At 55.6% G+C, this 26505-nt stretch overlaps 12 protein-coding genes across 12 annotated transcripts; 6 read left to right on the forward strand and 6 right to left on the reverse strand.

The window, feature by feature from the left end:
- The first annotated feature begins 208 nt into the window (after nt 1-208).
- On the forward strand, nt 209-2370 carry WHR41_03609 (uncharacterized protein). The gene is made up of 2 exons (XM_069372215.1): nt 209-1835; nt 1896-2370. Exons 1-2 carry the CDS (start codon nt 462-464, stop codon nt 2130-2132), a joined length of 1611 nt encoding a protein of 536 aa, XP_069230880.1. The 5' UTR covers nt 209-461; the 3' UTR covers nt 2133-2370.
- A 639-nt stretch (nt 2371-3009) lies between these two features.
- WHR41_03610 (uncharacterized protein) lies at nt 3010-5456 on the reverse strand. The gene is made up of 2 exons (XM_069372216.1): nt 3587-5456; nt 3010-3519 (listed from the first exon to the last, which is right to left on the reverse strand). Exons 1-2 carry the CDS (start codon nt 5132-5134, stop codon nt 3124-3126), a joined length of 1944 nt encoding a protein of 647 aa, XP_069230745.1. The 5' UTR covers nt 5135-5456; the 3' UTR covers nt 3010-3123.
- Nucleotides 5457-5708: 252 nt separating this feature from the next.
- WHR41_03611 (uncharacterized protein) lies at nt 5709-8664 on the forward strand. The gene is made up of 2 exons (XM_069372217.1): nt 5709-5991; nt 6110-8664. The coding sequence occupies exons 1-2, from the start codon at nt 5979-5981 to the stop codon at nt 8302-8304; spliced, it is 2208 nt and encodes a 735-aa protein (XP_069230746.1). The 5' UTR covers nt 5709-5978; the 3' UTR covers nt 8305-8664.
- Nucleotides 8599-9901, reverse strand: WHR41_03612 (uncharacterized protein). Its single transcript, XM_069372218.1, has 2 exons — nt 9095-9901; nt 8599-9019 (listed from the first exon to the last, which is right to left on the reverse strand). The coding sequence occupies exons 1-2, from the start codon at nt 9788-9790 to the stop codon at nt 8714-8716; spliced, it is 1002 nt and encodes a 333-aa protein (XP_069230912.1). The 5' UTR covers nt 9791-9901; the 3' UTR covers nt 8599-8713.
- A 540-nt stretch (nt 9902-10441) lies between these two features.
- WHR41_03613 (uncharacterized protein) lies at nt 10442-13615 on the reverse strand (the record flags this gene model as incomplete). Its single annotated transcript, XM_069372219.1, has 1 exon — nt 10442-13615. One exon carries the CDS (start codon nt 13613-13615, stop codon nt 10442-10444), a length of 3174 nt encoding a protein of 1057 aa, XP_069230913.1.
- A 1069-nt stretch (nt 13616-14684) lies between these two features.
- On the reverse strand, nt 14685-15708 carry WHR41_03614 (uncharacterized protein). Its single transcript, XM_069372220.1, has 4 exons — nt 15582-15708; nt 15242-15494; nt 15025-15184; nt 14685-14969 (listed from the first exon to the last, which is right to left on the reverse strand). The coding sequence occupies exons 1-4, from the start codon at nt 15594-15596 to the stop codon at nt 14885-14887; spliced, it is 513 nt and encodes a 170-aa protein (XP_069230911.1). The 5' UTR covers nt 15597-15708; the 3' UTR covers nt 14685-14884.
- Nucleotides 15709-15857: 149 nt separating this feature from the next.
- Nucleotides 15858-17076, forward strand: crp-27 (40S ribosomal protein uS8). The gene is made up of 3 exons (XM_069372221.1): nt 15858-15919; nt 16133-16312; nt 16570-17076. The coding sequence occupies exons 2-3, from the start codon at nt 16183-16185 to the stop codon at nt 16827-16829; spliced, it is 390 nt and encodes a 129-aa protein (XP_069230744.1). The 5' UTR covers nt 15858-15919; nt 16133-16182; the 3' UTR covers nt 16830-17076.
- A 112-nt stretch (nt 17077-17188) lies between these two features.
- WHR41_03616 (uncharacterized protein) lies at nt 17189-19039 on the forward strand. The gene is made up of 3 exons (XM_069372222.1): nt 17189-17302; nt 17608-18434; nt 18671-19039. The coding sequence occupies exons 1-3, from the start codon at nt 17267-17269 to the stop codon at nt 18804-18806; spliced, it is 999 nt and encodes a 332-aa protein (XP_069230742.1). The 5' UTR covers nt 17189-17266; the 3' UTR covers nt 18807-19039.
- rpl17 (60S ribosomal protein uL22) lies at nt 18987-20116 on the reverse strand. Its single transcript, XM_069372223.1, has 4 exons — nt 20028-20116; nt 19697-19910; nt 19364-19551; nt 18987-19308 (listed from the first exon to the last, which is right to left on the reverse strand). The coding sequence occupies exons 1-4, from the start codon at nt 20028-20030 to the stop codon at nt 19147-19149; spliced, it is 567 nt and encodes a 188-aa protein (XP_069230743.1). The 5' UTR covers nt 20031-20116; the 3' UTR covers nt 18987-19146.
- A 240-nt stretch (nt 20117-20356) lies between these two features.
- On the forward strand, nt 20357-21862 carry nop-1 (rRNA 2'-O-methyltransferase fibrillarin; the record flags this gene model as incomplete). The annotated part of the gene is made up of 3 exons (XM_069372224.1): nt 20357-20453; nt 20511-20647; nt 20707-21862. 3 exons carry the CDS (start codon nt 20357-20359, stop codon nt 21430-21432), a joined length of 960 nt encoding a protein of 319 aa, XP_069230747.1. The 3' UTR covers nt 21433-21862.
- Nucleotides 21863-21889: 27 nt separating this feature from the next.
- WHR41_03619 (uncharacterized protein) lies at nt 21890-23734 on the reverse strand (the record flags this gene model as incomplete). The annotated part of the gene is made up of 1 exon (XM_069372225.1): nt 21890-23734. The coding sequence occupies one exon, from the start codon at nt 23732-23734 to the stop codon at nt 21890-21892; it is 1845 nt and encodes a 614-aa protein (XP_069230748.1).
- A 1215-nt stretch (nt 23735-24949) lies between these two features.
- On the forward strand, nt 24950-25924 carry WHR41_03620 (uncharacterized protein; the record flags this gene model as incomplete). The annotated part of the gene is made up of 1 exon (XM_069372226.1): nt 24950-25924. The coding sequence occupies one exon, from the start codon at nt 24950-24952 to the stop codon at nt 25922-25924; it is 975 nt and encodes a 324-aa protein (XP_069230875.1).
- Nucleotides 25925-26505: the final 581 nt, after the last annotated feature.

Genomic DNA, 26505 nt, shown 5'->3' on the forward strand with positions numbered 1-26505 from the left:
CTAGCGCGATCAGATAAACATCCTTCATCTCAGCTTCCATCTGATAATTCTCGGTGTGTCTTTTGCGCGGAAACGCCCTGCAATTTTCCGTCCGACATCCTTCACCGATTTCGGCGCCTTCTCTCCGTGGGCTATCTCCAGTCAAGCCTTGACCATGCCGCCTCAGCCGTCCTGGCGTTGCATTCGCTGCTTGTTTCGATATGGGCCCGTACTATCGGTGAATCAACACCTTGATTCTGATGTAGGTTTGCATTGGCCGAGAGTCATACTCCGGTTTCGTTGCATTTTCTTTGCTTGATATGCAGTGGTAGGAAGTCTGCATCTTTTGTCGTCTCTATTCAACTCTAGTCACACTAATAGATTTCAATACCTCCATTGCATCTCGGTGTCTTGATTATCCGACCAAGGAACCTTCCTTCTGTAGATCCCATGGACCTTCCAATTGCACCTCTCTGCACAAGATGAGCAATGAAAAGCCACCCAAAGAGGTACCAGAGCTGACTGGAGCCGAATTTGACCATGTCACCGAGAGGAAAACCTTCCCTGAGGAAAACGTGCAGCCAGGACGAGCATCCCCACGAGAGTCGGTCGAGGATCCTGAAATAGAACGGCAGGCCAGGACAAGAAACACAAGCATCGCCGACACTGAAAGTCAAAGGACCAAGCTCGAACAAGTACGGTCCCATGTCTCGACCCACGACGCGCCTGGCGCAGACAATGGCCACTACGAGGAGGGCGATGAAGTCTACGACAAATTCACAAGCAGCCGAAAGATCATTATAGTCTGCGTGCTGAGCTTCTGTTCCTTCCTGGCCCCAATCTCCTCCACCAGCATTCTCTCTGCCTCGCCCGAAGTAGTAGCAACCTACAACACCACCGGCACAATCTTCAACCTGTCCAACGCCCTCTACATGGTCTTCATGGGCCTCTCGCCCCTCCTCTACGGCCCCCTCGGCTCAACCTACGGCCGCAGGTGGCCCCTCATCGTCGCAGCAATCACCTTCACAGGCTTCAGCGCCGGCTCTGCCCTCTCGCCCAACCTCGCCTGCTACTTCGTCATGCGCATGCTCACCGCCTTCCAAGGCACCGCCTTCCTCATCATCGGCGGCACCGTCATCGGCGACATCTACCGGCCCATCGAGCGCGGGACCGCGTACGGCTTCTTCCTCTCCGGCACCCTCATCGGACCCGCCCTCGGCCCCCTCGTCGGCGGCATCCTTGTCACCTACGTGAGCTGGCGCGACATCTTCTGGCTGCAGACGGGCCTCGCGGGCGCCGCGTCCGTCGCCGTCTTCTTCCTCATCCCGGAGACGATCCACCGCGCGCGCAAAGAGGACCTCGTGGGCTTGACGCGCGCCCAGCAGGCTCGCAAGCTCTGGTCTTGGATCAACCCCGTGCGCGTCCTGGCTTTGTTCCGCTACCCGAACCTCGCTGTCGCGGGCATCGCGAGCTCCAGTCTCGTCTGGAACATGTACTCGCTGCTCACGCCCATCCGGTACGTTCTCAACCCGCGCTTCGACCTCTCGACGCCCCTGCAGTCCGGTCTGTTCTACATCGCGCCGGGCTGCGGATACTTGTTCGGGACGTTCTTCGGCGGGCGATGGGCGGACCATGTGGTGAAGTCTTGGATCAAGAAGCGCGGCGGCGAGCGCGTGCCCGAGGACCGCTTGCGGAGCTGCTTGGTTGCGCTGGGAGTCGTGATCCCGGCTTGCATGCTGCTGTATGGCTGGTCGATTGAGAAGGAGGTTGGTGGGGTGCCGTTGCCGGTTATTGTCATGTTTGTGCAGGGCGTTGCGCAGTTGTTTTGTTTTCCGAGTTTGAACACGTACTGCCTTGTAAGTTTACTCCCCAAAGGAATGTATTCAGCGACGCACCAACTGACTCCTCTTTGACAGGATGTAATGAAGTCGCAGTCCAGCGAAGTCGTCGCCGGCAACTACGTGGTACGATACCTGTTCGCAGCCGCGGGCTCCGCGGCATGTTTACCGGTTATTGAACGCATCGGTGTGGGCTGGTTCAGCACCATCTCGGCCGCTTTCCTCGTTGTCGCTGCGCTCGGAACGTGGGCGACCGCGATCTGGGGTCACCAGTGGCAAGAGGCTGTCGAGAGACGGTGGCCGAGCGAGGGCTAGACTTGAAAGGCAGTGGTCGTAATGCGGTGGGTGGTCTAATGATGTGGTTGCCGTATTGCTTTGGTAGCATTAGACGACGCACGAGCGAGAAAGAGGAGATACCCCGGTGAAGTGCATGCTGGCGTTCCTTGTTGTCTTTTCTTGAGAATAATACCACTGCTTCGTCGTTTCTTGATGATTTGCCAAGCAATACATACACGATATGATCACAAATACATTCGGTGTAAGACGCACGATATCCGCTCACTATATTGACGATATCAGAGAAGCAGATATGAGGTATCATCTGAAAATAACAAAAGCGTCCATGAAATAGAAATAAAGTTTTTCTCACATCGACCGACCACCATGATTTCCCAAATAGGAAGTTACGAGATCGTCACATGTAAGAGCATGTAAGTGAAGCGGACACTGACCGGGCACTGACCGGGCACTGACCGGGCACTGACCAGGCGCCGACTGTCCGGCATTAGTTGTCACTGACAGCCGCCCTTAGCAAACAAGGATTTCCCAAACAGGGAGCTCCATCGAAATCACGTGTCAAGCACGTTAGTGAAATACGTGTCACCCGGGTAGCCCATGCGCCGAGGTCATCGCGCTCACGATCGCAACTCAAGAAAGCGAAGATTTCCTAATTAGGCAGTTGTGAGAAAAGCGGGGCCTGTCACATGCAAAGTCGCTGGTGACGTCGATTGTCGCATGTAAGTGAAGTGAAGTGAGCACAGCCGGAGCAAGTAAGCCGATGAATGCGGCGGGTCGCTGTCGAACGCCTCAAAAGCGATGATTCCCGAATTAGGATGTTGCGAGAAGCGCTCGGGCTGGCGTGTAAGTGAAGTGGTCCGGGAACATCATCGCACGCGTCGATGTGACCTGAGGATGGATTGACACCGCCTGTTGTTGTTCAGTATTCCTACCATTTTCCGAAAGATGTACTCGTATACCAAGCTTGGCCATTTCTATAGAGGAAGCAAATATTATCACACTCATCCCTCTAGCCCCTCTTCCTCTGCTTCGCCCCACCCTTCGCCTCCTTTCCCGTCGCGCCCACAACACCCTCCACAACGTCCGCCCTCTCAGCCCCAGCCTTCGCATCCGGCGCCGCAGCCAAGGGCTTCGCAGCCAGCTTCTCCTCGACGGGCTCGTCGTCGTCGCCGCCCTGCCCGAACTCGTTGACGCGCGTGTGGTCGACCTTGTAGGCCCAGGTCTGGTAGATGTAGACGAAGAAGATGACGTCGTCGCGCAGGGTGGCGAGGCGGTGCAGGAAGGGCATCTTGATGGTGAAGGCGAAGAGGTCGTCGATGAAGGTGTTGAGGAACTTGTACGCCATCGCGCGGCCGGGCATGTGCGCGACGGACTTGAGGCGGTAGTTGATGTACAGGCTGGGAATCTGTTGGGAAGAGGTTAGCTTGAGGGGTTCTGGTGCGGGGGATAGATGGGAGCCAAGGATTGCGTACCATCATGAGGAAGCCGTAAGCGTAGACGGAGCCGACGAGAGTGGTGATTATGAAGCTGTACCAGCTCTTGTGGGTCTCGTACATGAGCGAGTAGGCGGCGTAGGCGAGCAGAAGCGGGACGGCGATGATACCCATGTACTTGAAGGCAATCCTGTCGTATTCCTCGGTCTTCTCCTCGGTCTCGGAAAGCTTGTGCTTGTCCTCGAACACGATGACATAGGGCAGGATGCCGTGGAAGCGCGAGTTGGGGCCGGGCTCACGGACGCGCACGTTGACCGTCTTGGTGATCTTCCAGGCTTCGATGGCGATACCCATGCCCTGACCAAAGAGGATCATCCAAGAGGTGTTCTCGTTGTTGTCCATAAGGTAGAGGAAGATGATGAGCTGCATGAAGACGTTGGTCAGGATGGTGCGAACGGAGACACCAACATTGTCCTTCTTCTTGCGCCAGTGGCCGACATCACTCTTGAAGGCAAGCAGCTCGAAGATCATGTGCAACACGCTGACGACGGCGGTGGTACCGAGAAGGTACATGTTCGAATCGAGCAGAATCTCCTTGAACATCTCCATCTCGCTACCGTCGCCGCCGCCAGGGGTCGACTGGCCTTGTGCAGCCTTGCGAGCGGTTTCCTTCATTCCCTCGTCCATTGAAGCCATCACGTTGAATTGCCAGTTGGCCAAGGTCGAAAGGCGAATGTTCATGGGGAGGGTGTCGAAAGGAATCGTGGTGTTGAGCTCGACCATATCCTTTTTCATCTGCCAGAATGTGTTGTGGTACACGATAGGGTAGAAGTATCCGTTCTTGCCGCTTTCATCACGAGCGCCAGTCGCCTCGAGCATGTAGAACTGCTTGACAGCAGGGTGAAGAGCCCCGTAGGCGGCAGGACCAGCGTTGTTGATGAAAGATAGCGTGAAGTTGGAGTGGTAGTAAGAAGCAACAGTTGCGCCTTGGGCCTCAGGCTCTTCCTCGACCTCCTCCATGGTATCCTGACTTTCGAGCAGATTGCGCGTCTTGTGAACCTTCTTCTTTCCAAGGTACTGCGTCAGGGGTCTTAGCATGCGGTATGCCGTCGCGGGGTCATAGTTGGGAGAAGCCGGGTCGAGCTCAGCACCAGTCTGGCCAATAAAGATGTGTGCAAACAGAGTTCCGTTGTTCTGGACGCTCTTGGGTACCGAGATGCTCGTAGTAATCTCACGTGTGTCCTTGCCCTCCAGCGAAAAGTTCTTCTCTTCCAGAACCAGGCTTCCAGCCGGCATAGCACTCAGAGGCGGCAGGACAACACTGGGCGAGACGTACAGGCTGACATCGACATTCGGATTGGTGGGCCACAGAGGAGTGACGCCGACGGGCACTGCGCTCCATGCGCCAGGCTCGGAGCCGCCTGGGGCGGCAACGTCGGGTGTCGCAGGCGCTGCTTTCTGACCTCCTCCGGTGAACTGCTTGACTGCGTACTGGATACCGACGAAGATGGCGATGTTCTTGCCAATGGACCAGAAGTCCCAGTTTCCACCGCCGGCGTCGGCTGCTGCTGCTTCGGCCTCGGGCATTTCGGCGATTGTTTTGCGGTCGATGCCGCGAAGGGGTATGGTGAGATCAAGCAAATGTGCAGACGTGCAGAGAGAAGGGGAGACACGTCGGAGACAAAAGTTGGGCGAGCTGCTTGAGACCCACGTGTTTCTTCCAGGCCCTAGCGGGGAGATGAGGGCGTGCGCGCTGCGGCTTTGGGACGATAAGGCCTAGAGCTGGCCGAGGTCAGTTGACATATGCCTTATTATTGTTCAATATTCCCAAGCTATCATTATGTGCGGGTCTAAAACGATTGCGTGTCGTCAGCAAAGCCAGTCCCATTCCCGATGTCTTGTTGTTCGAGGATGAATAGCACAGGCGCTTTCACACCTCGAACCCTCAGGCAGGCGGCATCTCCACCCAAGCTCCAGATGCCGTGATGGCAGGCGGTGGCGTGCTGAGTCGCGCTGCGGCACGAGACCGCTAGCCGCAGCGTCGGGCAGCGGGAACAGCCGGCGCCGACGTGAAAGCCGGGGTAGGTAGCGTAGCGCATCGTCACTGGTCTCACTCACTCGCTGCCTTATCACAGACGCACGCAGCGCTGAGCCATCCTCGTCCGCTCGCTGCCTCTTGCTCACATCACCTGCGACGCCCGGTGAATGGGCTCCCTCAGCAACCGCCTCCCGTCTCCCACCTCCTCCCATACAACCAGCAACCGCAGTAACTTCTCGCCAACCGCCACACCGCGCCGGACATTCCTCGCTGCATCCGGCGCATCGATTCGATCCGTTGCTACACCGGCCTGCCTTCACCGCGGCTGAGCAGGCCTGACAACACCGCAGCCCGTCGTCTTGCCACACCACCTATCCTACGCTCACAGGCGACATGTTCTCCGAATGTAAGTGTCCAGCAATTCTTATCCATCGACACCTGCAGCCCGAGTCTCCCGTTTGTCTCAGCACGTTGATGGTCATGAGCTGCCCGTGATCGCGTGACTGACCTGCTTCTTCCGGCAGATGCCTCGCGCTTCCTACAACAGTCAAATGTCGGTCTGTCCTTCACCCAACAAGACGATCAACGCACTCCATCGCGCACTCCACTCGACCGCCGACGACTAGCTAGCAACTCGCGTTACGTTCAACGTCCCGGCATGCCTAATCCATACACGAACCCGACCTCGTCACAGTCACGCTTTCCCTTCGCCTCGAGGCTTTCACGACAGGACCCTCAGGCGCCCCTGTTCTACTCGGCCACAAATGACTTCCACGATGAAGATGAAGGTGACGAGCATGAAAGAGAAGTAGCCGATTTCTATGCGCTGCAGCGTAGCCGGCAGCATTTTGGTCCGAGTAATCTCACTGAAAGCTCAGAAATGGACGACGATGGACTTGAGAAAGCACAAGGGCAGTCTGGTGAGCAAGACCATGACAGAGACACAAGTACACACAGAGGAAGGACGCGTGCTTCGAGGGCGTTGCCCGGCAGAGATGGAAGCATACCGGACTCGGAAGTCAGCTCTCCTAGTTCTAAAGGGAAGGGACGGCTGGTGGATATCAACTTGGCCAGTACCATCAACGAGGAGCCTCCGGAGTCGTTGGCAGCTCTTTCGCACATGCAGGACACCGATGACGATCCGGCACCTTTCCAGACCTTCCGAACGCCCCCACGCGACACCAAGTACAGCTCGATTTTGCCTCGTGAGACCGATGAGGAAGCTATGATTGGCATGCCTTCATCTCGTTCGCCTCAATCGCCAGACCGAGAAAGTGTGCCACCTACACTTATCCTTCCGGCCCAAGAGCCGCCACAGCATGATGCTTTCTGGGCCAATATTTTCCAGATTTCTCTCTTCGCCATGTTCGGAGGGTTTGTCCTGATCTGGTTCCACACATCAGCGCCTTCCTCGAAGACCCCGCTTGGAGACACCATCTACAGTGCACTACGCAGCAGCACCAATATGCTTTTGTGGGATACGATGATTGCCGTTGTCGTCGCCTGCATTTGGCTCTCTCTGCTGAGACACTACGTGCGCGCCTTGGTGTACGGCCTAATCATTGCTGTGCCGGTTGTACTCTTCTCCTTCGCATTGTACCCGCTTATCAGCAGCTTTCAAGGAGCCTACAACGGAAGCAGTTTCCAGGACCGAGCGATGCGCTGCCTGTCGTTTATTCCTGCGCTCCTCGGTGCATTTTGGACAGTCAGCGTCATCAAGTCGCGTCACAGCCTGGCCAAATCGATTGGAATACTAGAGTTCAGCACCAAGATCTTGACCGCAAGTCCATACCTCGTCGTGTTAGGCTTCGGCACGCTTGCCGTGACTGTGCTCTTCACCTGGGTTTGGATGTTGATGTTCGAGCGCATCTTCCTCTCCGGCACTTTCGTGGGCGCGAAGAAATTCATCATCGATGCTAATAGCTGGTGGCTTGGAGCTTTCTTCGTCCTGCAGTACCTGTGGTCCCTTGGTGTCATCGCAGGAGTCCAGCGCACCACAACAGCAGCCACTGTAAGCCAGTGGTACTTTCACCGCTTTGCGCCGCAGCAACCGACAAGCGAGCAAGTCGTGAAGGCTAGCTTCCTTCACTCTACTGGGGCTCTGCTTGGATCTGTCTGCCTGAGCACTTTTCTAAGCCTGTTGGTACGCCTGCCGTTGATCATCCTCCCTGCTCGGCTGTCCGGTCTTCTCAACATGTGTGCCTTCGCTCTGATACCGAGCTCTCTCGCCACGCTCACGAACCCTCTGACCTTGACCTATGCGGCGGTTCATTCTCAACCCCTGGGCATCTCTGCCCGTAATCTGGGCACGCTCAACTTCGTTTCCCGCACCAACCCGTCCAACACCCTGAACCCGCGCAATTTCAGCCCCGTCGGCAACCCCTCCAGCTCCCTAATGCCTTACCGCCTCTCCAAGCTGCTCCTCCAAGCAACCCGCTGGGTCATGTCTTTCGCCCTCGGCTTCGGGGGCTGGGTACGCACGGCACATCACCTTAAGGTCGCTGGCACCGATGCTGGCATCAGAGGCAGTTTGTACGCGTACGTCGTCGGTCTCATCGCGGGAACCATCGGTTTCGCCGTCCTAGGCGCTATTGAGAACGTCGTCGGTGCCGTGCTCGACGCGGCTGTCGTTTGCTGGGCCAGCGAGACAGCGGGCGGCAGGGGCGAGGCGAGGTACTGTCGGGAGGCTGGCGAGATGTTCGGCGACGATGCCTTTTAGTGTACTTCGGTGCTTAGTCATAGTATTGCCAGTCCGGCAATGTCTTTTTGTTTGGGGCTCCATACTGGAGTCCTTGTTTGGATTTCTTCAGGCGTTCAAGGGTAGGATGCAGGCGCTCGCTGAAGACGGGCAGGGTCAGAATCGCGCATACCCCGGCGGGCGATTCTCACAGAACTGGGTGGGTTTTACAGGCTTTGGCGTTTCGGCAGGGCGCTTTGGGCTTTTGTTTCTTAGTTTTCTCTACATCATATCCAACCTGAGCCCTCTTTGCTCGCGGCAGCGATGGCGACGGAGCAGGTGATTATTCATTACATACAGGACGCTACCTTACGCTCGAACGAAACAGGAATTATTACAGAAGTCCCCAATCTCAGGACACACATCGTCTCGTGCGCTTTCATAGTCGCAATCAACTACCACCACCCCCTTCGCTCCCCTCCCCCGTCACAAGCCCATACTCCCCCTCGCGCCCCCTACTCCCCAGCTTCGACATCCCCCACGCGCCCCACCCGACGATCGCAAACACCCACAGCTCCGCATACGGCCCGAAGATTATCAGCAGGAACGCCACGGCCTCCTGCGCGCCCGCGCTCCAGGTCGGGTACGTGTCTGCGACCCAGAGCAGCGCGATGTCGACGACGATGAAGGCGCTGCGCAGCAGGATCAGGGGCACCGCGAGCAGGGCCAGGCGCGTCAGGATCGGGCGCTCGGCGGCCTGGGAGGAAGGGTGTTAGTTGGGGGGGTTTGGGGATGGGATAGGATGGGATAGGATGGGATTGTGGCAACGTACGTCTCGCGAGCTGTTGTTCTTCACTTGCTTGAAGCGCCGGATCGCTTCTGTCGAGACGCTGGTGGACGCGCCGACGACGCACGCGCGGAAGACGGTATAGGTTATGCGCGCGGCGCGGTCGGCTTGCAGCACGGTGCCGTAGCGGGAGGCGGGCGTGTAGGATGAGGCTGCGAGGCCGAAGGACGCGAAGCCCGTGCCGAGCATGGCTGTGAGGAGCAGGGTGTTGAGGGCGATGGAGAGCCAGCTGGGCTGCCCGATGGCGAGGCCGTTGGAGGTCGCGTGCGAGGAGTGCAGCCATACGGCGCCGTTGAGAGCGACGGTGGAGAGGATGAAGGCGACGGCGTTGAGGAAGCTGAGGTTTGTGGAGGTTGTGCTTGGGGAGGAGTTCGGGTTGGTGGTGTCGTAGTGGAGGGAGAAGGCGTGGGTTATGGATATTGGTGAGGAGGCGTCGGTTTGTAGGGCGACGCTGGCGGCTGTGGCGGCTTGGGCGATGGCCAGGCAGAGGATGCCGAGGAGGAGGAAGGCGAGGGTGCCTTTTGGAGAAGTCCGATTGGAACGGTGGCGGGAGGCTCGGTGGGTGAAGAGGCTGATGGCCAGATATGTGATTACGAGGGTGAGGAGGAAGGCTAGGACTGCGACCACCACCTGTAGGGCGAACACGCCACGGACGGCTGATTGAGCTGAGGACAAAGACATGTGGTGGACAGCCCGTGATGGACAAGCAGAGAGGACGATGGGAATGGGAATGGCAGAAAGTCGAGAGAGGAAAAGATGAGCACCTACCTTTTACCCACCTGCTATGGTGAAAGACAGGAGAGGCAACCGTAAGAACTTGCTTGTATCAGTTGTTGGCAGTGAGTTCATAGTCGGTCATCGCATTATTGGCCAAGAGTGCTAGGGCTGAGGTCCGCGGCGCGATGTGCCGACCTCTTGGACCGGGCTGTCTCAAGATTGAGCCCGAAAGTTTTACCGTTTCGATTGAGCATAATCCCCTCGTTCGCTATCGACTTGATCCGACCTTCCGAGTACTCTCAATAGCGGGCCATGTTCTTTTCCAAGGGTCAAGGTCAGGAGGCAGAGGTGATGGAGGTGGACAGGCAAATTCGGGACGAACTCCTAGCGCATGACGGTTTGACAGTTGCTGCGGAGAGCGACCCGAGTTCCGAGAGTTGGTGGCTGTGGAAGTGGACCTCGATATATCAATGTTTTTTTTTGACGTCTATCCTATATAAGCTGTCTTTTCATTATCGTTATCATCAATCGTTAACCGAAATCGCATCCGAAGATCCCTTGTGCAGCAATTGTTCAGAAGCCAGATGGAACAGCTCCCGGAATCGTCACCAAGTGTTACAGATCCAGTGCATCGAAAACTTCCTCGTCGTAGTCGAGATCAAAGTCACTATCGACTGGGTCTTCCGGCAGTATATACTCTGCATCGAACTGATCCCAATCTGTTGGCTTCTTGGGCTTCTTTATCGATCTAATCCGGTCCACCACCCGTTTGCCGCTCTCACTCTGGGACTTTAGGTAGCATACCACCTCATGCGCCACTGTCACCATGAACTTTTTCTTCTTCCCGTAGTGGTGCCGCGCAAGAACGGCGACTATGAAACAGTCCCATGTCGTGGGTGCCGTTGGACCAGGGCGATACCTCCACACTGGGTTGTCCGTGGCTGTTGGCTGAATGCAGTTGTAGAGCTCGATGCACTCGCCGAGTAGCTTGTCCCGGTTTTTGCAAGAATGGAACACCAATTTCCACTTGTCAAATGCAGTCGCCAATTGCTCGTTGAGTTGCTTGAGTTCAGCATCGACGAGATGTGGATCGATCAAGGTGAGAACATACTCAAGGTCAGGCTCCTTACTGATTTCCTGCGCAGGTATCACATACGTCTTGCGGAATTGTTCAAGATGCTCAAGGAAGAGAGGATTGATGATGTTGAACAGCAGATCATCGAGGATGTGTTTCGACCTTCTCCCGCGCTCCTGGGCCTGGCCCAAGACGCTCCGGAGAGTTTGTTGCTTGCTCTCACTTTGAGGATCACGCTCGAATTTTACGGCCTTCAGGTTCTTGAGGTATGCACGCTCACGAAGTCTGCTCCGTTCAGGGCATGTGTTTCTGTGCTTCCGAAGAAAAGCTGCAAAGTCGGCTTGGTCGAAAAGGTAGCCGTTCTTGGCAGCATCAATGATGAGATCGTGTAGATCCACTGCCAGCAGAAAGCCAGCATCTAGAAAGTTGTTGCGAGAGTACTGGAGCTCATTGCAGTAGTTTGTAATGATCCCGAGAGTCTGCGGGCGGAAAGCAAACGGTAGCACAATCTTGAGCCACGCTTCGACATGCTCGTTCGTGCCGAAAAGCTCGTCAGGAACAATGTCCTTCAGCTTTCGCTTCTCTTGACGAATGTCGAAAAAGTCCATCCCGCATGGCTCTAACAAAGGCGCATTAAGGAATGGTCCGACAAGTCTCTCGTCTGCGCATACCCAAAACTTATCACCGTCGTAATCACCTCCCTGCAGCTTCGCGGCAAGCGGGATCTGACCTCGTGACGGCATGACGATAACATCCTTCAAATGAGCCAGCTGTGGGTGACAAATGCAGGACACTTTCTGAATGTCGGAGCCGCGGATGGCGGGATGCCGGGCTACCAAGACGTCTGTTCCTGCGAACATGACGAACGACTTTTTCGTGCGCTCGTCCGTAAGTGGACGAGACAGGGATAGGTGTACTTTGCCCGGCTCGAGTACCCCGTGAGGATCGGCGATTCCGAAGACCATGGTCGACTCCAAGCATGGGAACTCGCATAGTCTGCGCTCCCTCTGGAGATCCATCTCTTGCAGGCGCTCTAAAGACTCCGCCAGCGCCGCGCATTCGGTTGGCATGTAACCTGCTTCGTCCATCAGGATTTGAACCCTTGTATCATGTTTTTTGGGTAAGCCAAGATTGCCATTTTTCTGCCTGCTTTCAGACCAGCCGAAGCGTTGATGTCGTAGCAATGCCAGCTTAGCTGGGTCACTCATTGCATCCTGCCATTCCTCAATGTACGAAGTAGTCGATTTAGCCGCAATTCCAGCCAGAGCGTCCCGTGGTACGTGACGATCCCTGAGGATCGGTATGAAGTCCTTGTATAGTACTGAAGGCTTTGGAGTCCTTGACCATTCGTTGACGTCGAAGGACCACCTGTCCTTCTCGCATTGTGACGGGTCTAGGTCCTCCGCTCGTGGCACTATCTTCCTCTGGCTGTGTCGCAGCTCAATCCATACATCCCTATGATCACATTCTAAGGTGTCGTAGGCTGCACTGACGTGCCAGATGCCTTTGTGTCCATTGATTCGGGCCTGGAAAACTGCGGGACACTCATCGATGCCCAGTCTCTCGCGAATTAGCAAAGCTGCTCCAACAGAGATTCTTGCGCAGCCGTCGGTCATGACTTCGGAGGGATTGAGGACCTTCCGAGGCCTCTCTCGGAACATCGGGTCGCGATCTTCGAACCTCGCATCCTCGATTTCTCCATTAGCTTGTATGTCATCAATGGGTCGAATTTGCGTTGGTTGGAATGAGATTGTCTGCAATGTTCTGCTGACGTTGAGATCGATACGTGCGTGCGCCTTGCAGACCGGTTGCGATCCGTTCTCTCTGAAATCGATCATCCAATTCAGAAAGCCAAAATGCGAGAGGGGCTCCGTGATGCCGTCACCGTCGAGCGCGAAAAGGGTTAATTTCCAGGTCTCGCAGGCGTCCAGGATCCGCTTCTTTTCAATCTTTTTGACAATATCGTCGACGTGAAAAGCACACCAGGCCCTGCCGAAAACTTTGAGAGGCTTCGTGATCCAGTCTATGAACGCTGATGCAAGAGCCTCCTTTTGACCAGTGAGGTGAGCGGGCAGGTTGTCTGTGAGCGATGGTACTTTCAGCGTGAGAACTCTGTCACATCCGAAACGTCTCTCGACTCTTGATGGCTTGCACTCTTTTCTGGTCGGTTGCAAGCTGAGCTGGAAAAGGGGAGCGTTGTCGCTCTTCTGGTTCAGAACAATCTTGCCGTTCATGACAAGAGTGGGATGGTTCGGTGCATTGAGATCCCATATCGAAGGATGAGATAGGAGATTTGACCGGAGCTCGTGGGCGGACAACATCGATTTGGCACCTTGATGATCCTGAATGGCGTCTGCTTGCTTCCTCGTAAGACTGAACTCGCGGAGCAGGCGGGCTCGTTCCACAGATATGACATACCCAACGTTGTCGTCGTACACGTAGTCATATTCTGCGCCGAGATTGCTTTTGGACAAAGCCCTGATCTGGTGATGCCAACATTGTTTCCGCTGCTTATCATCGACGCAAGGCTCAGGTTTCTGGTGAGGCAAATTGACGGCAGCTTTGTCTCCACTTCTCCTGCGCTTGAACGAAGGGCCACCATCATCCTCAACATGCTTCATGGAGCCTTGATCTGGATTGGTCGCTTCTACGGCAGATCTGAATTCCTGGCTTGTGAACGATGAGCCGAACTCGCACTCTTGTGTCGGCGCCATGGTCTTGCATTGGTTTCTCTCATCAGCAAGATCAGAAACGCTCGTCGCAAAGCTTGTATACGCCGTGGTGGTTTTTGGGGACGTCAATCCACGACTGTCTTTACTCTCCGATCGAGAGCTCGATGTCGCGGAAACTACTGAATCGTCACGGGGAGGCCTCCGCTTCGAGGGAGTGGGAGGCATATCATCGTTCTGTAAGCTCGCGTTGTATCCAGGCATTGAACATTGGGACATTCTCAGCCACGAGTTTGTATTTGCAGTCGTCGTAAATGACTGTGCCGATCGACGTGGCGACTCAATTATGCGGTTTTGTGCAATCCACGTCGGTTCCTTGAGCCTCTCCAAAAATAGATCAGTGCGCTCTTGAGGCGACAGACAATCAGAATGGTTTGCAATTTCGGTTTTAAAGCTCTCAATAATACCGCCAAGCGCCAATCTGTCTTTGTAGAACAAGAATTGGATGCGGTTGCGAATGAGAGTGCCTGGTCTATCTGTTTGTTGCGAGGGCGAGTAGAGTATGTCTCGAGGAGCAATTTCGAGCCCGAGCTCCTCGCACAGCTCAGAAACCATCTCGTTAATCTCAGCGTCGCCGGAATGAGGCGTGCGCGGCGTGCGCGGCATCTGAGGCCCGGACGAGACGAATGCCCTTGGATTGACTGGCTGGTGCTGCACCATGGTTGCATTTGACTCCTGGGTCTCTCATGAGTAACACTGTAAGTCTATGTGTCTTTGAAGGAGGTAATGAAGAATTGCAAGCCGCATTAGCATTGCAGTTTGGTAGAAAGAGAAGGTCAGTCAAGCAAGGCGATATAAATGCTTAAGGTTTGATAGTGGGTCCTTCAGGCGCGGGACAAGGCGTCGGGCTGCGCCGCGAAGCGCAAGTCTGCCCTGGAAAGGCAAGGCCAGTCATGCGCGAGTGAGGGGAAATGTGGGATGGTGATTGCTGTTGGGGAGACGCCGGAGGACCATGCTGCCAGCGGACGAATGAAAAGAGTCATTCTAGATTCACTGCATGCGCTTGGCTGCAGCCAAATCTTCCCGAATGCAAGTACACGCGAAATGGAGGCCATAGAGGGGAAATTGACAGATTTGCTTTTGGGTTGGAAAGACTCAAGCAGAGCCTGAGATTATTTCCAATATCATGTCAACCGTAACTATTCATGCTCGTCCTGGGATATCGCTCGCGGCAGAGGGCTCGGGAGCCGCTTTACCAATGTCCTCATAGCCCTCCGCCTTAATCATCTCCGCCACGCTTTTGGGTGATCACGCTTACACCTTGGTCTCCTTGAGACCGTGCTTCCACAGAGTGACGTACGGGGTGACGCCGTCCTCGCGGTAGTTAAGGAGGACAACCCTGAAATCGTGTGAGCTTCGTGCTTTACGCTTTGGGAACCGGAAATGTGACTTACATGGCATCGGGGTCCATGGACTCGCCAATGAGGAACTCGTAGTCGCCGAAGTTGGCAATGATCTTCTTGGCGAAGCCCTGGGCACCAGTCTCGAACTCCTTGACCTCGTCGTCGCTGGCGCCACGGGCCTTGAGGGACTCCTTGACCTTCTTCATGTAGGCTGGGGAACGAGATCAGCCACGAATCCTAGATTGCGAACTCTGCAGTCAAAGCTTACTCTTGAGGTGACCGAGGTAGGCCTTCTTGTCGAAGCTGGTCTCCTGGAGACGGAAAGAGTGGACAATGTCGATCTTGGTCTCCTTCTGGTCGTCGGCACCGTCGTCGTCACCGCCCTCGGCCGAGGCGTTGGCACCGGTGTCGAAGCTCTCACCACCGATGGTGATCTTGGCGCAGTCGGCCTCGTAGGCGACGCCGTCGACGGTCTTCAGGTCGTAAGAGTCGGAGATGAGCTCATCGCCGCTGATAACGTCCTGCGGTAGAGGTCAGCTCGGTGCTCGGTGTGCCCCTCCATCGCTCGCGGGGCTCGGGCGGGCGACCCGCGATTGGCTGTGACATACGTTGTAGATCAGCATGTTTGCGGTGTTTGTGGCGTGGTAGCAGCGGAGGCGGAGGGATTGGCTAAGGTGGCAGAGATGTGGACGGGGCGAGGAGAGGCGACAATGAGGTCTCGTCCGAGAAAATTGAGGGTTTAGAGCGCCAGCGCTAGTGGGGCACGAGAGGGGCGCGGCTCAAGGGCTTCGCGCTCGGGGAGGGCTGGGCACGGCTGCGCGAAGTTCGAGGCATGCGGCCCACACACGCTAGCGCCAGGGAATTTTGCTGTTGAAATTGCCGGCCTCACGATTTCGCGACTCGACAACAGCTCCAGCCAACAACGAAGCTCGCCGCTAATCGAGAGGTATGTGGCACGCCGTGTCGAGCGACGAAGAAGAGATGCCCTTCAGGTAGCCAAGGCGCAGCACTCGTGCACCGCTCTCCGCGAGCGCCATGACACCGCTGCGCCGAGGACGGTCGAGCTGAAGAACCCTCTGCGCGCCATCTCCCATGGCTGCCGGAAGGGCACTCTTTGCGCTCTGGAAGGCTCTTGAAGGCTAACACATCTCGCGAGCAGATACCTGAAGCCGCCCCGCCGCTACAGAATCTCCGCACCACCCAGCCAAAATGAAGACCTCCGTTCTGAACGATGCGCTTAACGCCATCAACAACGCCGAGAAGGCCGGCAAGCGCCAGGTCCTGATCCGCCCTTCCTCCAAGGTCATCATCCGTTTCCTGCACGTCATGCAGAAGCACGGTACGTCGCCATACATTCCATCGAGTGAACATCAGAAAGAAGGAAGACGTGCATACCTCGGACGAAGACCAACACGACGAGCAACTACGACACCTACACCGGGCTGATAACTAGGCAATGGTCTCATATCTCTCCACGACCAACGCCCTTTAAGTGTCCGGAAGATCAAAGCTTCCGACGAGGATCTTACACGTCTTCCGACTTCTGATGTTGCACGTTTAATCTTCCGCGACAACCCCACTGACAGTTTTCCTCAGGCTACATCGGCGAGTTCGAGGAGGTTGACGACCACCGCAACGGCAAGATCGTCATCCAGCTCAACGGCCGTCTCAACAAGACCGGTGTCATCTCTCCCCGCTACAACGTCCAGCTCAAGGACATGGAGCAGTGGGTTCAGAAGCTCCTCCCGGCCCGTCAGTTCGGTTTCGTCGTCCTGACCACCTCCGCTGGTATCATGGACCACGAGGAGGCCCGCCGCAAGCACGTCGCTGGCAAGATCCTCGGCTTCTTCTACTAGATACCCCAAAAGTATGCAGGTTGGAGAAGTTGGCAGGGCGGTGTGAAAAAAGTTAGCTAGACCAAAATTTCATCTGGCTTTCTACCAAATCTGCTCTCTTGTGTTTGCTATGTCCAGGTTTTCAGCCTTCGAATGTGTACCTTAGTAAATGTTATGTTTGCCAACGACTTGGAATTTCACTGCAAGCAGTCTGGCCGCTATACAATAGAGCAAAAATCCCGAAGTATAATAAGTAGGTCTTAGAACCCTTTTTTGCGGTCTGTCGTGGACCAAGGTGTAAGTTTCCATCAGCCCAGGGAACGTACACATTTACCCGGCCTCAACGATTCCACGTGACATCACTCTTCCCCAGATTTGTGTCTGTCACCGCGGCTTTTGAACTTCTATGCGCAACGTTCAGATCTTCCGCGAACATCACCAATTTTCATACAGCAGAGATGGTACTGGAAGCAATTTACGTCGTACGCCACGGAGTAAGTCTCTCATTCACCAATCCTCTAACACGTCTCGCTGGGCACATCGAGAAGCGAGGGGGCTAGAAGCAGGCAGGCGTGCAGGTATTCACGGGCGTTTGCGTAGGGCTGTCGAAGATCATCATGGTGATTCGGCCGTCGGCGTCTCAATACCGTGGTACCTCATGCAATCCAATGTCTAGCTTTTGAAAAGCGACAGACACCGGCACAGCATGCCCATTTTCACTGCCGGCTTCAGCTGTATCCCAGACATGCCCCTCAATAGAACTTTGTTACCAGGGACAATCCCATACTGACTTGCACAGTTCCGCTCTAACTGGGTTGTGGATCCCACCACTGGCGAATACAACAGCACTGTCCGCTCGCCCACAGGGATCGCTTCAGATCCTGCGCTCGCGAGCTATGGCGTGAAGCAAGCCGAGGAACTGGCCCAGCACCTTCTCGCCACAGACCCGACGATCGATGCTGTCTACTCAAGCCCTTTTTACCGCTGCATTCAAACACTCTCACCGTACACCACGGCCCGGACTGCCCTGAGTAGCAACGATCCCAAGATTCGCAAGACGCCTGTCAACCTTGAAGCCGGACTTGGAGAATTCTATGGCCTCGCACGCTTCGACCACCCTTCGCCAGCAGCCTACAATGTGCTCGCACAGCACTTTCCCAAGGACCTTGCTCCAGAGCAGAACCCGATCATCGTTCCCTCCACCAAAGGCGAGAGCATACCCCAGCTCCACGACCGCATCGCATACTGCTTGAATGAACTCATCAAGCGTCTGGACGCCGATCCCTCCGGACCCCGGACCCTGCTCATCTGCACACACGCCGCTAGTATGATTGCCATCGGACGCGCCCTGACAGGCATCATGCCCGAAGACGAAGGCGAAGAGGATTTCAAGTGCTTCACCTGCTCTTTCTCCAAATTCGTCCGGAAGCCGGCCCCCACCACGAACGGATCTCACTCGAATGGCACGACAGATCCCCTGATAGCCACCGCGCACCAGTGGGACCCGACAAACCCCGACCTCGTCCCGGATATCAATTGGCGCAACGGCCGCGGCGTGCAAGGCGGCTGGACGTGCGAGATCAACGGCGACTGCTCCTTCCTCGAGAACGGCGAAGAGCGCGGCTGGTAAGAGAAATCCCCACTCGTCCCCCGTCCTCAAACCCCCGGCAATCGTGTATAAGCATTCCCTCTGCGCTGCTTTGTCGAAGCACACTTACGACCCTCACCTCGGGCAACAGGGATTTCAACATCGAGAAAGCACAGTTCGGCGACGACGCTGTTGCGGCTCCCATGCCCGCCACCCCAACCTGACGATCAGATGATTTCAAACAAATTACGCAGGCTTACGGCTCAATGAACAGGAAATTCTCCGGGGACGAATCGTTCCTCAAGGACCCGAATGCTTTCAACGACGCGAAGAACACGGCTGCGCTGGAGGTCGTCGAGGAAACTGTGGATGATGCTGGCGAGAAGGCGGAGGACAAGTCACGGTTATGATGAGATACCCTTCTGGAGGACTTTTATGACATGGAGGCATGGATGAGCTCTCGATTGCATTTAGACTAGATCGAAGCGTGACGGTGGCAACACTGGACTGCATTGATGGCTTGCATAGCGTTGCAAGTGCAAATAGATAGACGGCGACGGATGGTAGTAGAACATGAGACATGGAAACAGTTTCACGGGTGGACATAAAGCTTTTTGAAATTGAGCTACTAATTCTGTTCCCATTTTCGCCCAAATTTCGAATGACCCAAACATTGACGCCAACCCGACCTGTGCCACGCTAAAACTTGCAGCTCAAGTCAAGACAGCCCCGTTTGATTCCGTGAAGCGCTTAGGCCGCGGTGATGGCCTTGGTGCGGGCGGCACCACGCTGGCGGGAGGAAAGGTGGAGGCCCTGCTCGCGGTGGACCTTCTGGGGGGCCTTCTGGACGACCTCCTCACCCTCGGTGAGGATCATCTCGATGTGGCAGGGGTTGGACATGTAGGGGTTGATCTAGGCATTGTTAGTGAGTGTTGCGCATACATGTCTGTGGATAGTGTTGACTCACGCGACCGTGGGCACGGTATGTCCTGCGGCGCTGCTTGGGGGCCTGGTTGACCTGGATGTGCTTGACGATCAGGTTGCTGGTGTCAAGACCCTTGGTGTCGGCGTTGGCCTCGGCGTTCTTGAGGAGCGAGAGGAGGAACTCAGCGCTCTTCACGGGCCAGCGGGCCTTGGAGACACCGAACTGCTTGCCTTTACATCGCGAATCAGTATCCGTTGTTCAAGACCACGCCTATGTGTCTTTTCTTTCAAAAGTTTCCTCCGGGTATCCCAATATTCGTATGCATCCTCGCACATGGCTATAGGCAACACCCGCTTTCACAGGGCCTTCACGTACCTTGAGCAGTACGGCCAGTGCTCCCGGCATATCTCCGCATGGGGACGGCCTCGGCGTGGCCCTTGACGTTCTCGAGGTACTGGAGAGCGCGGGTGACCTTCCAGCCGTTGATGGCCTGCGCGGTCTCGCGGGTGTTCTTGAAAGAAACACGGAGGTAGGAACCGCGAGCGCGGGCGGACTTGGCCGACTCGATGTGGGTGGCGGCGTAACGGACCTGGTGGTGAAATTCATGGTCAGAATTATGTTCGTCTCAAATCGCAAGGGCGCCGTTGAAACACTGAATTTTGCAATGGCGCAATTAGAGCGTTTGGCGAGCAGAATGTTGACATACCATCTTGACTGATTGCCGCTGGCTAGAATGTTAGTAACGGGGTGAGGTCGGAGTCGTGAGGTCGCAAATCGCAAAGCAAATCTCGACACGGCAGCCGGCCTCGCTGGGGAGAGTAGTGGGCTCGAAATTGGCCTTGGCGGGAACTTTTGGCTCTGCGGGCCGCGCCGTAGCTACCGCTCGCGAAGTCCGCGGCAAGCTCGGTCTCTGCAATTTTCGCTGCAGAGGAAAGCTTCAAAGCTCGAGGTTCGGCTTTGCACAAATCTTTGGGCTGGCGCATACGATTGAGCACCGGCACACGATCCTTCGACAACACATCACACACAGAAGAGATGGCTTTCACACCCAGAGGAGGACGTGGCGGCGGTGACCGCGGTGGTCGTGGCGGCGCTCGTGGCGGCCGTGGAGGTGCCCGCGGCGGTGGTCGTGGTACGCATTTTGCGCTGCTAGACGAAAGATGCGACGAGCTGGGCTAACATCTTGCAGGTGGCTTCGGCGGTGACAGGGGTGGCCGCGGTGGTGCGCGCGGTGGTGGACGCGGCGGTGCTCGTGGTGGTCGCGGAGGTGCTCGCGGTGGCCGTGGTGGTGCGGCGGGCGCAAAGGGTGGCCAGAAGGTCATCATCGTAAGTTGCGGCAGAGTCTTCGAGAGCGTGAATACTGGATGACTGATTCCATATTACAGGAGCCCCACAGGCACGCCGGTGTCTTCGTCGCTCGCGGCAAGGAGGATCTGCTGGTCACCAAGAACTTGACCCCCGGCGAGGCCGTCTACGGCGAGAAGCGCATCAGCATCGACACCCCCGGCGCCGGTGCCCAGGCGAACGGCGAGACCCCCACTGCGACAAAGACTGAGTACCGTGTCTGGAACCCCTTCCGTTCCAAGTTGGCTGCTGGTATCCTCGGTGGTATGGAGAACATCTACATGGGCCCTGGAAGCAAGGTCCTTTACCTGGGTGCTGCGTCTGGTACTTCGGTGTCTCACGTTGCCGATATTGTCGGCCCTACTGGTACTGTCTTCGCCGTCGAGTTCTCCCACCGCTCCGGCAGAGATCTCGTCAACATGGCCACCAAGCGCACCAACGTTATCCCCATCGTCGAGGACGCCCGTCACCCCCTCAAGTACCGCATGCTCGTCAGCATGGTCGACTGCATCTTCGCCGACGTTGCCCAGCCCGACCAGGCCCGTATTGTCGGTCTGAACGCCCACCAGTTCCTCAAGGTCGGCGGCGGTGTTGTCATCTCCATCAAGGCCAGCTGTATCGACTCCACTGCCTCGCCCGAGGCTGTCTTCGCCCGCGAGGTCACCAAGCTTAGGGAGGAGCGCATCAAGCCCAAGGAGCAGCTCACCCTCGAGCCTTTCGAGAGAGATCACGCCATGGTTTGCGGTGTGTACAACAGGTCGGGTTAGAGTTAAGGAGGCTTGATACGAGTACCTGTTGGGAGCGTTGATAAACGCGGAGTCCAGGGCGTTCACAGGCGCGCAAAAGGGCGGACAAGCTGCTTTTATGTCTTTTGATGATAGTTTTACCTGTACAATTTCTACCACCCAGAATCCTGCCACACATCAAGCAAGAAGGCGTAAGTCGTCAGTCACGCCAGCAGTTGTCAGCCTTGCATCAACAATTGACTCAGCCGAGCTCGATTGGCTCTTCTGGCGGTCGCCGGAGATCGTACCACGAGAGTATACGGGTTTGGAGAAGGAAGATTCAATGAGTCCGAATGAAAATGCGAGTTGGAAAACGAAGTACAAATGAGATAGAATTCTTACTTGTCTGAGTACTGTTACTCCTCAACGGAGCAAAAATCAAAATAACAAAGGAAATTCAGACATCACACAACCACCGACTTACCATGTGAAAGCAAAGCTAAGATCCCTGCCTCTCCTTGTTACGGCTCGAGCTCCTCGTTTGTCTCTTCTCCGAGGCTTCGTTTGACTTGGGACTGGCGACGACAATGTTCTCTCCGATGTCTTCGGGCCCGAAGAGGTCCTCGTCAATACCAGCGGTGGACCTCGAGCGAGTACGCGCAGCCGGGCCTTCCTCGTCATCATCATAAGTGAAGACGAAGAAATCGGCGCTTTTGATCTCGGAGAGTTGGGTGCTACTGGGCTTGCGGGAGGTAGAGATCGGGGCTGGACGGTGCTTGCGGGGCGTGGTGAAGTTGACCTCGTGCTCCGATTCGGAGGCTTCTGCGTACGAGACGGATTTCTTACCAGAGCGAGGAGAGCGACGCTTTGCTGGGGGCTCCTCGGGCTCGTCGTGCGCAGCATTGAAGGCCTGCAGAGCGGCCCATTCTTCAGTTGCGGCGGCGTTCTGAGATTCGAGAGAAAAGCCGAAGTCAGGCATGTTGGCACCGAAGGAGAACGGGGCCATCTGGGGAGTGGGAGCTTGGATGATGTTACCACGAGATTGCGAGCGGGTGCGAGACGCGACGTGGTCCACCTCCTCGTCGTTGTCAGTGTCGACACCCGGTCCCGTGAATTTGTTCTCGGGCGTAGGGGCACCCTTCCTGAGACGCTCCAGCTCCGCCATGTTCAGAGCGTAAGCGCCACAAGTACAACTTGGCTGGCCGAACTGGGACTGAATCTTCTTCATGGGAGCATAGGAGTACTCGGGATACATGATCTTGTGCTGCTCTGCCTCTTCGGCAGCGCGGCGCCTGTACACGTCCCTCTCCTTTTCAGTCAGCCCCTTCCAGGTCTTGCCGGCCACAGAGGAAATCTGGGTATTCTGCTGGCCCCTCTTCTTCTCGCGGGATGTAGGCCAGCGAGCTGCAAAATCATTGCGGAAGATGATGAAGGCATTGCGAGGGCGCGGGATATGCGCGGCCGCAACGCTCTTGGCAGGCGGACAACGGCAGCGCTGCACAGTCGCGGCGTTGAGCTCCTTCATCTGGCCTGAAGCATTGCCATTGTTCCTTGCCGGCTTAGGGGCGCTCGGATTTGGCGTTGCCTTAGCCATTGTCTCTTGCGACGGTCTGGCAGACTTCGAGTACGCGGTGTGATAGTCGACAGAATCGCGGCTCACAGGACGAGGGCCGCTGTGGTCACCCTCGGCGCGGCGCTGGGCCTGCTCTGCGAGGTAGGCGCCGGGCCCGTACTTACACTTGTGGCGCGACGAACTACGACTGTGGCTGACGTAGCTGCGCTTACGCTTCTTGTCATCGGTGCTGGATTCGACCTCCTCAGATGACGGATTAGCTGGAGCTGCAATCGGCGCATAAGCTGGGACGGGCGGATTAGCGAATGGCATCGGCATCGCTGGAATAGCCATCGTAGGCGCGAAGTTAGGAGGCATCATCAAAGGTGGCGGAAACCCAGCTACCGGTGCAGGAACTGGATAGTACCAACCGACCAAAGGATGGTAAGCGATGCCTGGTGGCGGCGTGGGTAAAGCCTGGCTGGGTGTTAGTGCAATCGGAGATGGACCGATTGTCTGCTGCGTAGGAATCAGCTCCTGCGGCGCATGCGTGAATGGACTCGGTGTGTTGTTCATTGCACCAAGGAAAGAAGGCGTCGTTGCTGGCTGGTCGAGGAGGCTGCCGTCATAGCCGCTGCCCTCGTCAAACTGCATTGGAAAGGTTTCGTTAAAATCAGCGCCGAGATCGCCAAAGGCAAAGTCATCGACGTTGAAGTTACCCAAGTTACCCAAGTTATTGACATCGGTGGGTGACGGATTGACCGGCGGCTTCCCGTTTGACTGACTTTGCATCTTGAAAACTTGTAGTTGAAAAATGCTGCGGCGATGGTGGTTCAGGATTTGGGGATTACAATATAGAGGCAAGCGTACCAGACGCTCTATTATACCGTGTGAGGTTCCAGATGTGAGATGAAAGAGGGAAACCCCGGGGCATGCGAGCAGAGAACGCCTTTGTGGTTGAAGCGCTTTGTTCCATGGGAGAAGCAGATGAAAAGTGATTTTGCTCCGAATATAGTCGCATTGACAAAGGGGTTCAGACGAGGTCGGGCACAAAAGAATTTGATCAAAGAGGATACATTTCGCCTACAATGCTATTCTAATATGGACTTGCGCAGCGAGGCATCGATCAGAGGCTGGAACGGATGCAGATGATGAGCCAGGCATATCAAACAGCGAACCTAGCACGTATAGCAGTGGGTTTCGAGCACTAGACATGTTGTTAGCCGACATCCATCAATGGCTCAACCAAGTCTTGAGGATAAATCATTCATGATCAGAAGGTCTCCAAGCAAGTTATCCACATTATTGTTCAGAACAGGTCTGTGATATTTTTTGCATGGTTTTCATCTTAGAAGAGATGTAAACAAAAGGGAAGCTTACCATTGACAATGCTGGGTAGGAGAAGGGACAGAGTCAGTGACCGAGTCCAATCTCTCTACCCCAAGAGCCTCAAGTGCTCAGTCGTATCGCTCATAATGCTTGTATCAGCTTCGAACACGATATAGCACCTTCTGACATCTCCGTCAGCGAAATATGGGCATTGAGATATGGACGAGGAATGAGGTTGGTAGGAAAGACAAAGCGTGAAGTTCAAAGAAAGTTGTGTGTGAAAGACTCCGCACTTGGGCGCTCGGGCCGTTCGCCGCGGGAGAGAGTGCTACGGCTGTCGATATCTACCACCTTACCAGGACTTGAACATCCACACTGAGGCGGCTTCCGCTTTGGGCGTTTGATTCATCGTCATCCAATCTTGTTCGAGACGACCAATCCTTACGCGCTCACGTTGTATCCTGGTTGCGTCGTACTATTTGCAAGCTCGACGAAAGAGAGATCTTCGACAAGCGATTTTCTGATCGAGCTCTTTAGGAAAGACCGACCCTTGGCCAGCCAAGCATCGGAGAACCCCACTGCAACCCTGCAACAAGTCGCAACTGGGATCCTTCCACTAAACCTCGCTGAGGTAAAGAGGATACTGTGATCTTTGAACTGTGAACGACTTTTGAAGCTATGGCATCTTTATTCAGCTCGTTAAACAAGCTATTGCCCTTCGCCACACCAGGCACACCGCTCCTACAAGACCTTGTGCACCTCGGTGCCATCTGCACATTTCTCTACTACGCGCCACAAATACAACACTGGGTACAAGACCAACAGCAAGACTCTCCAGCATCACATGAAGGCTTGGCTGGGGATGCCCCTCCACTACCGGAAGCTGTCGGCGCAGTAGACGAACAGCAGCCCAGAAACGCCCATGTCGAGGACGATGGCGCAGACGAGCCTGCACCTCGCAACGACTTCGAGCACAACGTAGCCGACGATCAAGATGACGATCATGCCTTTGCCAACGTACAGGAAGGCGAGCCTGGCCCGGCCAACCCTGCCAATGTCCCTGCACACCGGAATGTGGGCGCCAAGAAAGCAAAGTCTCTCGCTCGAAAGGATCAGAGGAGGGCTTACAACGAATTCATGCGGTCTCACGGTGATGCGCAGCGTGCTCAAGAGGCTGAAGGTGCAGCAGAGAGAGAAGCAGCCCTTGCTGTAGAGAAGGAGAGGAGACGGACAGCGGCGGCAGCGTTTGAGGCGAAGAAGGCGAAGGAGCGTGAGCAGAGGCGTGAAGCAGAAAGAAAGCAAAGGGAAGAAGAGATCAGAGCCCGGGAGCTTGCTGACAAGCTTGTACGAGAAGCTTTGGCTGAGAACGGCATGTGTGATCTGTTCAAAGTGGCGAGGCAAGTCGGTGGTGATGTGGACGAAGAATGGGTCGAGAGGGTCATCAGGGCCAGCGATTTGGTGGGCATGAAGGACGGCATCCTCACTATGATCACAAGTGTTGGCTGGGCTGTCAGGGTCAGTCAGCAGGACGTACGGCAGCTTTACGAAAACGCAGCCGTGCTGGATGTCAGTGACGAGAGCGGTGCGATTGGTTATGATCAACTGGGTGGCATGTTTGAGAAAATACTCAAAGACCGCTCCATCACGGCTTAATACTTACGAAACTGACGAGGACGCATGAGGGATGAACATGCATTGCAAATGCCAATATTAGCGAAAGGAGCAACGTGTGCTGGTCGTCATGGATCACGCAAATGGCATGAATGAATGACCCAGCGGTCTTTGGGCATGAACATATGAGTAACACAACGATCGATAGGCTCGTACCAATAGGTACAACAGCCTGGTTGGTAGCTATGCAAAGTAGAAATTGAGATGGACATGTTGGTATGTCCCGACTTGTTAATTACGATCGAAGCCGCGGTGCGGGATAGCTGCGTCGTACTCAAAGACAGCCGGAATGATCATCTTGTCTCGCACAATGTACCTACCGAAGCAAGTACTTGTGTCCAGCTCAAGATCTGCAGTGTTGGAATGCGAGACCGAGCGAGGCAAGAGACATGTGTGTTGAGGTGTTTGTTCCCTGGCGAGATACTAAGCACACTGGGGCACGATTGGTAGCATGCATCTATGGCATCTCGTCGCTTATGAAGGCAATTCATTTCCATCTCCACGACCAGAATCTGCCACAGTCGTGGACTTTCCAGATGTGCAGAGTGATGTCGGAGAAAGGG

This window comes from Cladosporium halotolerans (assembly GCF_011745625.1).
Source record: "Cladosporium halotolerans strain TM138-S3 chromosome Unknown Sca9, whole genome shotgun sequence".
In the NCBI taxonomy this organism is placed as follows: domain Eukaryota; kingdom Fungi; phylum Ascomycota; class Dothideomycetes; order Cladosporiales; family Cladosporiaceae; genus Cladosporium; species Cladosporium halotolerans.

Excerpts from the sequence above, each read along its gene's own strand:
- WHR41_03610 (XM_069372216.1), bottom strand. The coding sequence starts at position 5,134 with ATGCCCGAGGCCGAAGCAGCAGCAGCCGACGCCGGCGGTGGAAACTGG. Across the intron at positions 3,520-3,586 it reads CTTACGGCTTCCTCATGATG|ATTCCCAGCCTGTACATCAA; the intron begins GTACGCAATCCT and ends TCTTCCCAACAG.
- WHR41_03612 (XM_069372218.1), bottom strand. The coding sequence starts at position 9,790 with ATGTCTTTGTCCTCAGCTCAATCAGCCGTCCGTGGCGTGTTCGCCCTA. Across the intron at positions 9,020-9,094 it reads AGAACAACAGCTCGCGAGAC|GCCGCCGAGCGCCCGATCCT; the intron begins GTACGTTGCCAC and ends CCTTCCTCCCAG.
- WHR41_03614 (XM_069372220.1), bottom strand. Across the intron at positions 15,185-15,241 it reads CTACCTCGGTCACCTCAAGA|CCTACATGAAGAAGGTCAAG; the intron begins GTAAGCTTTGAC and ends CTCGTTCCCCAG. Across the intron at positions 14,970-15,024 it reads TCCATGGACCCCGATGCCAT|GGTTGTCCTCCTTAACTACC; the intron begins GTAAGTCACATT and ends ACACGATTTCAG.
- rpl17 (XM_069372223.1), bottom strand. Across the intron at positions 19,552-19,696 it reads CACTGGCCGTACTGCTCAAG|GCAAGCAGTTCGGTGTCTCC; the intron begins GTACGTGAAGGC and ends CGCGATGTAAAG. Across the intron at positions 19,309-19,363 it reads CATACCGTGCCCACGGTCGC|ATCAACCCCTACATGTCCAA; the intron begins GTGAGTCAACAC and ends AACAATGCCTAG.
- crp-27 (XM_069372221.1), top strand. The coding sequence starts at position 16,183 with ATGAAGACCTCCGTTCTGAACGATGCGCTTAACGCCATCAACAACGCC. Across the intron at positions 16,313-16,569 it reads GCACGTCATGCAGAAGCACG|GCTACATCGGCGAGTTCGAG; the intron begins GTACGTCGCCAT and ends AGTTTTCCTCAG.
- WHR41_03616 (XM_069372222.1), top strand. The coding sequence starts at position 17,267 with ATGGTACTGGAAGCAATTTACGTCGTACGCCACGGA. Across the intron at positions 17,303-17,607 it reads TTTACGTCGTACGCCACGGA|TTCCGCTCTAACTGGGTTGT; the intron begins GTAAGTCTCTCA and ends TGACTTGCACAG. Across the intron at positions 18,435-18,670 it reads AACGGCGAAGAGCGCGGCTG|GAAATTCTCCGGGGACGAAT; the intron begins GTAAGAGAAATC and ends CTCAATGAACAG.
- WHR41_03609 (XM_069372215.1), top strand. The coding sequence starts at position 462 with ATGAGCAATGAAAAGCCACCCAAAGAGGTACCAGAGCTGACTGGAGCC. Across the intron at positions 1,836-1,895 it reads GTTTGAACACGTACTGCCTT|GATGTAATGAAGTCGCAGTC; the intron begins GTAAGTTTACTC and ends CCTCTTTGACAG.